The sequence below is a fragment of the Pongo pygmaeus genome, chromosome 1, assembly GCF_028885625.2.
Source record: "Pongo pygmaeus isolate AG05252 chromosome 1, NHGRI_mPonPyg2-v2.0_pri, whole genome shotgun sequence".
In the NCBI taxonomy this organism is placed as follows: Eukaryota; Metazoa; Chordata; class Mammalia; order Primates; family Hominidae; genus Pongo; species Pongo pygmaeus.
The window spans coordinates 93,292,223-93,303,606 of NC_072373.2; the positions used below are offsets into that span (position 1 = coordinate 93,292,223).

General features: G+C 43.6%; 1 protein-coding gene across 1 annotated transcript; it reads right to left on the reverse strand.

Moving 5' to 3' along the window:
• Positions 1-5,468: 5,468 nt before the first annotated feature.
• On the reverse strand, positions 5,469-7,064 carry LOC129040086 (keratin, type II cytoskeletal 8-like). Its single transcript, XM_054494011.2, is given in 2 exon segments — positions 5,469-6,154; positions 6,156-7,064. Coding segments are annotated over 2 exon segments (1,554 nt in total). The 5' UTR covers positions 7,026-7,064; the 3' UTR covers positions 5,469-5,470.
• Positions 7,065-11,384: the final 4,320 nt, after the last annotated feature.

Genomic DNA, 11,384 nt, shown 5'->3' on the forward strand with positions numbered 1-11,384 from the left:
AGTGAAACCCCATCTCTACTAAAAATAAAAAAATAAAAATATTAGCCAGGCGTGGTGGTGCATGCCTGTACTCTCAGCTACTCGGGAGGCTGAGGCAGGAGAATCATTTGAACCCAGGAGGCAGAGGCTGCAGTGAACTGAGATCACGCCACTGCACTCCAGCCTAGGTGACAGAGCAAGACTCCATCTCAAAAATACATAAATAAATAAATAAATAAAATGTTTGAAAAGATAAACAAGAACAATAGAGGTTACCTATTGGGGAGAAGAAAATGGATGGATAGAGGACAGAAGAGAAGTAGATTTTTCACTGCATATATTTTATACTGACGATTTTAAAACTACAATACCATATTACTTACATAAAATTTAAAAATTTTAAAGTAAATATTTCCTGCCTACCATAATTGCCTCACAAGATCAAGTAGGAAGATCAAGTAAACATTGTAGGCAGGGCATGGGGGCTCACACCTGTAATCCCAGCACTTTAGGAGGCCAAGATGGGCAGATCACTTGAGGTCAGGAGTTCAAGACCAACCTGGCCAACATGTTGAAACCCCATCTCTACTAAAAATACAAAAATTAGCCAGGTATGGTGGCGTGTACCTGTAATCCCAGCTATTCGGGAGGCTGAGGTGGGAGAAATGCTTCAACCCGGAAGGCAGAGGTTGCAGTGAGCCAAGATCACGCCATTGCACTCCAGCCTGGGCAACAAAGCAACACTGTCTGAAGAAAAAAAAAAAAAGTAAATATTGTAAAAGCATGTACTGTTATTGGAAGGTGTAAGCAAGAATGACATTTTGTGGTGAAGCTATTGTGTTATACTTGTACTAATAATTACAATGACAAAGATACCTTCCCTTCTCCACCCGCATCTTTCTCCAACACACACCCTCCAGGAGAGCATCAAGCTTCACTATCATTTTACAGAATAAAGGAGATTGAAAGAAGGGAAGTGACAGCTATGTTGACACATGATCTCACACCTGCTTCTAATACAGAGAGTCCCACACGTGATCCTTCCCCTAAAGGGCCTTATAATAGCACCCTCTTCAACAAGATCCTGCCTACTTCCTATCCTCCCTTTCCAAGCCCCATGCCTACCTTCTCAGGGACCCCCACACAACCAAGGGCTCTGCCACAGATTCTCAAACATCTCCCTTCAATTCCACACATCATTTTCTCATTAGTCTAGTATGCACACTGGGTCTGCTGACCTTTCCTCATCCACCTTGGCATCCTCACAGAAACCTCAAGGCTGCAAAATCCAAATAGCAGCCCAATGGCCGGCTCCACACAGAGATACTGCGTGCTGACTCTGAGAACTCGAAACAAACCCTGTCATCAGGATGACGGCCTTCTTACTTCTCATCTCTCTTCCTCTTTGTCAAATGTTTCCAAGAAACCAGAACTGGAGGGGACGAATGCTAAGGTTTGCTTCTGGAGAGCAGCCAGGTAATGAGTGCTAACACCCCAGGGATGTCTGTAGAAAGGGTCTTCTACGTTAAGGAGTTCTGCATTCAGTCCTACACAGTTCAAGGCATGGCTGAAAAGACCCTAATGAAATGGTTAAACACATGGACTTTAATGTCACGTATTTATTTATTTATTTATTTTTATTTTTATTTATTTATTTTTTGAGTCGGAGTCTCGCTCTGTCGCCCAGGCTGGAGTGCAATGGAGTGCAATGGCACAATCTTGGCTCACTGCAACCTCCGCTTCCTGCAAGCAATTCTCCTGCCTTAGCCTCCCAAGTAGCTGGGATTACAGGTGCCCGCCACCACACCTGGCTAATTTTTGTATTTTTAGTAGAGACAGGGTTTCACCATGTTGGCTAGGCTGGTCTCGAACTCCTGACCTCAGATGATCCACCTGCCTCAGCCTCCCAAAGTGCTGGGATTACAGGCGTGAACCACCGCACCCAGCCAATGTCATGCATTTATTAATTCAACAAATATTTATGGGGTACCTACTCAATCCTAGTCACTCTACTAGATAATGGCATGCTGGACCCTGATCTCCCAACACAGAAATTTTTAAATCCTGATTTAAAGCATTTACCAATTACCATGGTGTAAATACTCCCACCACAGTCAATATCAGTGAATGTAGAACTGGGAAGAGATGTATACAATCAGCCCTTGTGACCCAGTACAAGCTGGCTTTGGCAAACCACTAGACAATGAACAAAATACACATAGACTCTATATTCATGAAATTAAGTATAATAACTAACATTTATTGAGTGTCTACTATATGTCAGATAATATTGTAAGAACTTTATAGATATAAACCATTTAATCATCACAAAACCCCTGGAAGGTATGGTTATCTAACAACAAAAAACTAAACACATAATCTCAAATTGTGATAAGTGATGTGAAGCAAACAAAAAGGGTTGGGGGAGAACACAAAATTGAAAAGTTTGCTGATTTTCATGGTGTAAATACGCCCATCATGACCAATTTCAAGCTACCAATGTGACTTCAATTGGTTTGCCAAATTCTACAAAATTTACCATATTGCTCTCATTAGCCAATATGAGCCAGTACAAGCCAGCTCCGGCATACTACTTGGATAGAAGAAGGAGGAGGAAGGGAGAGTGAATTTGGAATGATCACAGGTCTCTCTGGGAGATGGAATTTAAGCAGAGACATGAAAGATGACAAGGAGATAATCTTGTGCAGAACCAGGGACCACCCAGAAAGAGAGGCATGAAATGAGGTTAGAGAGAAAGGCTAGGGCTAGATCATGCAGTGTCCCTTTGACTGTGGGCAGAAGATTGAAATTTATTCCATATGCATAGAGAGACCTGGGTTTAAATTTCAGTTCCACCGCTTACTATGTATGTGATTATGGGAAAGTCCTTTAACTTCTTCAAGACTCAGTTTTCCTCATGGGTGAAATAGGCTTAATACCTGAAATCTATTCTCACTGTGTTATCATAACTAATACATGAGATGTGTATATAATGCCTGCCCAATACTGGAGCTATTATTATTACTAACCCACAATACATAATGCCCATTCATGTGAGAAAGAGAGAACTAGGGGTAAATGTCTGAAAGCCCTGGAAAATTTGCTCCATATGAGGTTGCTCTAGGGTCTCAAACTCAAAGGCCTACAGGGTCAGGCATATCATACCCAATGGAACATGAAAGAGACTAAGGCAAACAGAGAACATGCTATGTTCCAAAGGGAGCAGTTATTACAAAATCTAACAGGTTGTAGTCATCTGTAACATGAACCCCATGTTGACCAGTCTTCCAATTATTGGGATTTTTATATGAAATCTCCCCATTTGCAAATGTTGACTCTAATTCCAATTTAAAACACTGTGTAGACCAAACCAAACAAGCCTACAGACCACTCATTTGTGACCCCTGCTTTATACCTTTCAATGGGCTCTTTCTCTAACCCAAGAGGAATTGGACTAGCCAAGGAATGCCTTTGGCTGGCTCTGACTGGGGACACACAAGTGAAGTTAGGCTGTAAGAGTGACCTTCAGGATGAAAGTGCAACTCAACTTCCAAGGCGTGGCCAAGCAAAAGAAATGATTCCGTATATCCTACAACTCCTAGATGCTCATAAGCTCGGAAATCACTTTCTGATAATATATTAGTTTCAATCCACCATCTTGTTTTTTTATGTTTCTTTTTTCTTCTTTTGAATTTTTAACAAATTGTTTCATTTCTTTTTTTGTCCTCTACTAATTTAGAAATTATATACACAGTTTCTGTCTTATAATGGGTTGACCTCAAATTTACAACTTGCGTTCTTAACTTGTCCAATGTTGTTGTCTAATGTTAAGTACCTTTACTGCTCCCTCCCAGACAGTATAAGAATCCTAAATATTTTCAGGTTTTAATTTTATTTTTATTTTTATTTTTTATAGAGATGGGGGTCTCGCTTTGTTGCCCAGGCTGGTCTTGAACTCCTGGGCTCAAGTGATCTTCCCACCTCAGCCTCCCAAAGTGCTGGGATTACAGGTGTGAGCCAACCTGCCTGGTTGGGAACCCTAAATATTTTAATTACACATCCCCTGCTCTCCACTGCCAAACCTCACTTTTGTGGCTTTTCCATTTTTGTCTGGCTGGAAAGATGACTCTTAGGGCCACCTTGGAAGCAATGTGCTGAAAATGGAGAGTCTTTGCCTGCCCTGGTACCTGAATAAATAAGCAGGGAAGGGCTGCATGCCTGCTATGTGTTTACCCACTCTGTACTGTTAGGTGATTAAGGAATACGTTTATGATGGTTAAGGCACTGATATTTGGGGATTTGCTTGTTACAACACATAACATTATCCTATTTAATACAGATATTTTCAGACGGGCACGGTGGCTCACGCCTGTAATCCCAGCACTTTGGGAGGCAGAGGTGGGTGGATCACAAGGTCAGGAGATCAAGACCAGCCTGGCCAATATGGTGAAACTCCGTCTCTACTAAAAATACAAAAATTAGCTGGGCGTGGTGGTGAGCACCTGTAGTCCCAGCTACTCAGGAAGCTGAGGCAGGAGAATCACTTGAACTCGGGAGGCGGAGGTTGCAGTGAGCCAAGATCAAGCCACTGCACTCCAGCCTGGGCAACAGGGCAAGACTCCGTCTCGAGAAAGAAAAAAAAAAGAAAGTAATTTGTCCTTTTTCTCTAATCGTTTTTTTAAAAAATTTCTGTGGTTCTTTCAATATGTGTCTTTACAGATAAGGAAGAATTCTTTATTTGTAACATAACCACAATATTGTTATCATACAAAATATTAACTGTAATTCCTTAAATCACCAAATATCCCATGTACAAAATTCTGATTGTCTCACAAATGTCATTTGTTTTTTAAAAACAATGTGTTTGTTTAAACCAGTATTTACAAGGTGCACACATTATGATCAGATTATATCTTTTTAATCCTTTTATCTATAGGTTCACCCTCCATATTGCTCACTCTCCCTCTCTCTTTCTCTGTGTGTGTGATTTTTACTTACATATGTATATGTATATACACACACACAAGTATATAAAAATATAAATATAATTTTTTTCTGGCAGTTCATTTGTTAAAGAAACCTGATTGTCTTCCAGAGGCCCCATAGTCTGCATTTTGATGATTACAGTTTAATGATATCCTTTTAGTAAGATAACTTCATAGTGTTGTGTAGAGTGTACACTAGTCTCTCTATGCTAATATGGTCAATGTCTATATCCATTAGTTCACTAAAAGTTATATAATATTGATATCCCAATTACATCATATATTGATTTATTAGATGGAATACACCTATAAGGATAAATTCCCCTTCATCTGTTTTTTGTTTTTTGTTTGTTTGTTTGTTTTTTGGCAGAGCTAGCTGAGGTTTTATTTTGGACCAAAACAAAAACAAAAAAACAATTGAATTGTTTTGTAGCTGGAGGCATGGGCAAGGGGGGTCCCCAGGTAGTAAACTCCCCGGCAGGTGGGCTGAGGGCTAGAGCTGAGCCTCAGGTGGGTCTCCTGTTCCCAGTGCTACCCTGCATAGCGGCCTCCCTCCCAGGCTCTGGGGCAGCGCAGGAGGGGCAGGCTGGGAGGGGCTGCCGCAGCTGTTCACTTGGGCAGGAGTCGGAGGACTCGGACACCAGCTTCCTATCACGTGTCTCGATCTTCTTCACAACCACGGCCCTCGAGGAGCTGGTGCGGCTGAAGGAGCTGGAGCCCGCGCCACAGCCAAAGCTGTAGCCCAGGCCATAGCTGAGGCCGGGGCTTGTGAGGCCCCCATAGGCCGAGCTCAGACCACCTGCATAGCCGCTGGTGGTCTTCGTGTGAATACTCATGTTCTGCATCCCAGACTCCAGCCGGCTCTCCTCGCCCTCCAGCAGCTTCCTGTAGGTGGCGATCTCGATGTCCAGGGCCGGCTTGACGTTCATCAGCTCCTGGTACTCACGCAGCTGCCCCAACACGTCCTGCTTGGCCCGCTGCAGGGCGGCCTCCAGCTCGGACAACTTGGCGTTGGCATACTTAATAGCCAGCTCTCCGCACTGCTGGGCATCTGCAATGGTGGCCTCCAGGGAAGCCCTCTGGCCTTTGGGGCCCTCAATCTCAGCCTGGAGCCAGCTGATGTTCCGGTTTATCTTGGAGATCTCAGCCTTTGTGCGCCACAGGTCATCCCCGTGCTTCCCAGCCAGGCTCTTGCAGCTCCTCATTCTTGATCTGGTACATGCTCTCAGCCTCAGCCTGGCTGCGGTTGGCGATCTCCTCGTACTGTGCCTTGACCTCAGCAATGATTCTGTCCATGTCCAGGGAGCGGCTGTTGTCCATGGACAGCACCACAGATGTGTCCGAGATCTGGGACTGCAGCTCCCGGATCTCTTCTTCATACAGCTGCCTGAAGAAGTTGATCTCTTCAGTCAGCCCTTCCAGGCGAGACTCCAGCTCTACCTTGTTCATGTAAGCTTCATCCACATCCTTCTTGGTAAGGACAAATTCATTCTCCATCTCTGTACGCTTATTGATCTCATCCTCATACTTGTCCTTGAAGTCCTCCACCAGCCCCTGCATGTTGCCAAGCTCCACCTCCAGCTTCAGCTTCTCCTGGCCCAGAGTCTCCAGCTGCCACCTAAGATTGTTGATGTAGCTCTCGAACTTGTTGTCCGTGTTGCTCCGAGCTGTCTTCTGCTGCTGCAGGAGGCTCCACTTGGTCTCCAGCATCTTGTTCTGCTGCTCCAGGAACCATACCTTGTCTATGAAGGAGGCAAACTTGCTGTTGAGGGTCTTGATCTGCTCCTTCTCCTGGATGCGCACGGCCTGGATGTTGGGGTCCACCTCCAGGACAAGGGGACTCAGCAGGCTCTGGTTGACCATGACTGCGGTGATGCCTCCCATGCCGCTGGCCGCACCATAGCCGCCGCCCAGGCCACCCCGAAAGCTGCTGCTGCCCACTCGGGAGAAGCTCAAGGAGCTGATGCGGGCACCGGGCCCACTCAAGTAGGAGTGGTTGCTGAAGGCCCGGGGACCAGAGGCGGACACCTTGTAGGACTTCTGGGTCACCCTGATGGACATAGTGGAGGCAGCAGTGGAAGCAGGAAGGCCAAACCAGGCGAAAATCCTAGAAGGAGCAGAGAAGCTGCTTCTTGGTCCCCTTCATCTTTTATCAGTTACCCAGTAGTGCAGTTTATATAGGAAAGACAGAATACATATATGATTATTTCCTTTATTTACCAGTTTTCAAAAAAAAAATTAATAAACTGGTTCCCTAGCATCCTCCAAGTAACCAATTTACTTTGCTTTATTGCCGTTGTTTCTGTCATTAGGAATTCATAGATTTGAACACATTTGTTGTTTTGATCTACACCTAAGGGGGTAGCCCTTTGAGATTCTGGTTTAAAATGGACGTGTCTTATCAGAGCCTCACCTTTGGCAGGTCTTGGGTTTTTATTTTTGTCACCTTAGCCCCACGTCATCACCAAAAATACAGCTTAGTTTGGAAGATTGGAAATGGCTCTCAGGGCAAATACAACTTTGAGTTAAGGGCATGTTTCACTAGATTTTCATCTTCTCCTAGATGTTGGCCTATTAATTCCTATCTTAATTGCTTTTTTATATTTCCTAAATATTTAATTCAGTTTTATGACTATTCTCAGTAGGAAGATTGTTCTGAATTCTTTAGTCTCCATTACTATAAGAATTTACTTCCTTATGTGGTATATATACACCATGGAGTACTACTCAGCCATAAAAAGAACAAAATAATGCCTTTTACAGTAACTTGGATGGAACTGAATGCCACTGTTCAAAATGAAGTTACTCAGAAATGGGAAATCAAATACTGCATGTTCTCACTTACAAATGGGAGCTAAGCTATGGGTACACAAGGGCATTCAGAGTGGTATCATAGACATTGGAGACTCAGAAGTGGGGGACAAGCAAAGGGTACAATGGGTACAATGTACAATACTCAGCTGACTGGTGCACTGAAATCTCAAACTTCATCACTATACAATTCACTCATGTAACCAAAACCTCTTATACCCCAAAAGCTATTGAAATAAAAAAAAAAACTTCAAAGAATTCACTGTCTTGAAGATGCCTTTCCTGACCCAATCCTAACTCCTCAAAATCATTTGTGAGACTCTCAATAATCTAACCTCAGTAGACCTCCTCTTCCACTGCCTTCCCATTAAACTATATGTTTGAATTCTACAAATATTTTTCTTCCCTAACACTCTTTTTATCCCAGACTTCCTAGCCTTTGCTAAATTCCTCTGCCAAGAATGCCTTAAATTCCCCAAAATAATGATTAAACCCTAACTATTTTTTAAAGACTCAACCTAATTATCACTTTTCCCATGCTCCCCAAATATTATATTCATTCCTCCATTTTATCAATATAAAAGGTTATGTCACAAAAGCCATGGCAGGGTTTAAGGGCTGTGATCAATGGTGTCAAGTGTCTCAAAAGAGTCCAATTGTCACCAAAATGTATCCACTGGACCTGACAGAATGGCGGCCCCTGGAGACTGCTGCCCGGGCAGTTCAGAAATACAGTGGGGAAGAAATCCAGACTGAAACATGCTGAAGAAAAACGAGCAGTGGAGGTAAAAATGTAGATTATTCTTTCAAGGAGCTTGGTTGTGAAGAGGCGCCAGAGGTTAGGTAGGTTTCATGTTTTGTAAATGGAAAAGATGCATAAATATGTCAGAGGAAAGAGACAGTAGAAAGGGAGAAGATAAAGATACAGGAGACAAAATGACAATTTATAGCACAAGTTCTCACTGAGACTTGAGGACAAAAGTAAGGTGGAGAGGTTTACAGGAGAACCTTAGGGGTGGGGGTGAGCTTTAAATACAAGTTATAACTTCATGTTTTTTATTTTCATAAAACAAATAAGAAGAGTTGTGGAGGGGAACACTTGAAGCAAGGGGTGAAAGTTTATAGTAGCTGCTATGGGGGAAAGGGAAGGAGTTGATACCTCTCAGAAACACACAGGATCACAGAAAATCAAGCAGAGGGAAGAGATCATGAATTTGTACTGGTATAAAATTCCATGGCTGGGTAACTGACTGTCCAGCAGTCTTCACCAACACAGATGCAGGGTCGGAAAAGGAGGACAGATGTACTGCTCTGGGGTTGAAGTTTATAAAGGAACAATGGGTTTGGGGGTATTAATAAGAGAAGTGATGGATCAAAGATATAGACCGATAGACTGGAGAAACTGGAGGAGTGAAGGGAATGTTGATTTTAGTGAGAGAGAACAGATGCAGAGAGGGGTAAGTGTTGATAGGGAAGGAAGTCATAGCCAGGGATATTGGGCTTGAAGAATCAGTTGATAACAAACTCCATGATACGGCATAAGAGTAAGTGAATGACATAGAGTAAAAGTAAGAGAAATTGAACACTAGACAAAGGACAAAAAAGCTTGAACATTGAACAGCCATTAACACTGATCCTGAAAGCCATCCAAGATGATGGCAGGATCCACAAGATATAGGAGAACTGAGTGAGGTGCCAGAATTTTAGATGTGACCAAATCCCTGTATGTCAATTTTCTATATAACAAATAGGAGCAGAGGGTCATGTTGCTAGACTAAAAGAGTCTCAAAGAGGATGGAAGAATTATGGTCATGGCTTTGGGCTTCCATTTTCTTGTCTGGAAAAAAAGGCGAGATTAAATTAGGTCATCTCTGAGCAATCTTAGAGCTCTAAAATCTACGAGCTCCTATCTAGACCATGACAGACTTGAGGGTGCTCCCCACTTTCTAGCAGGGCACTCCCTGCATCTGCTGCTCACACTCTGCTGGGGTTCCCACGTGTCAATGCTCAGCTTTTCAGTCACTCCTCAGCCATGCCCCTGTGTTTCCTGGGCTCATGGGCTGGCCTTCACCCTCTAAACTCCATGGACTCTGATTTATGTGCTTCTTGTCGTCTGTGCTAGCCTGACCTACCTAGCTTGGTGTATCTACTTAGCAATAAGAAGCTCTCTTTATTCACTGTCCGTCTTTTACCCAAGCCTCAATATCCACCATTTACTCAGCTCAGCTCAGATACCTAGTTCTTGGCAGACCTCTTTCTGTTTCCTACCACTAACACCATGATGTAGGCCTGTAGTTAACATGAATTAGGAAAGCCTTGGGCTGCCAAGGACCTCTTCCTCTCCTATCCATAAAAGCCAAGACTGACTCAGATTGATTAGAGCTTCCCCTTCATCCCATGTCGTTTTTACATGAGTCCACTCCATTTAATCTTTCTTCCTCAATCTTCATTATTCCACCACACGTACTCATTTTAGGACTTCCAATTTCAACCTCACCCTTCACCCTATCCAGCAGCACAGCTTCTCGCCTCCCACTTCTATCCCTAATGCTAATCCACTTCTCAAAAAGGCAGTCTCTCCCACTTTTGGAACCATTGTGATCTTGGTTGAGAATCTCTAATCTCTCCAGTCTGACTGCTGTGTGTTCTCCAGCTGTGAGGATTAGTGAGGCATCAGAATAGGTTGGCACACATACTGGGCTATCCCTGCAGCTGTTGTGCTTTTTCAGAAACCACCAAGCAGGGAGCCCAGCCTGCCAGCAAAGAGCTACAGGCTACAGTGGCTCCTTGCAAATTTCCTCTGAAAACACAGTGGGAAAGGTCAGTATGTGTGCAAGTCCTTGGACAGGACTCTGTAAAAGCCTCCTGTGAAACTCATCCAAGTGCATGAAGAAGTGGTAATCAAACTATCTGGGACCTTATCCATCCCACTTTATGTATTGCTGCTGGAATGAAGTAGTCTTTACCTTTTCCCATCTCCACCAGATAATCCTACTGGCTCCCCGCTGTCCTCTCTTAAAATTAAAATAATTTAGGGCCAGGCGCGGTGGCTCACGCCTGTAATCCCAGCACTTTGGGAGGCCAAGGCAGGCGGATCATGAGGTCAGGAGCTCGAGACCAGCCTGGCCAACATAGTGAAACCCCATCTCTACTAAAACTACAAAAATTAGCCGGGCATGGTGGTGCCCTCCTGTAGTCCCAGCTACTCGGGAGGCTGATGCAGGAAAATCGCTTGAACCTGGGAGGCAGAAGTTGCAGTGAGCCAAGATTGCGCCACTATGCTCCAGCCTAGGCGACAGAGCGAGACTCCGTCACAAAAAATAAAAATAAAAAATAAAAAATAAAATAAAATAATTTAAAAACTGGATGTTTTTATTATTGGGCTAATACAGGTTATTGCAGAAAACCTGGAGGAAAACAAATGGAGAAGTGTAAAGAAGACTATATAAATCTCTCGTCATTCCATCCCCCAGAAATAATATTGTTATTATGTTGGCATGTTGCCTAACAATCTTTTTTTTTTTTTTTTTGAGACAGTCTTGCTTGGTTGCCCAGGCTGGCATGCAGTGGTGCGATCTCGGTTCACTGCAAGCTCTGCCTCCGAGGTTC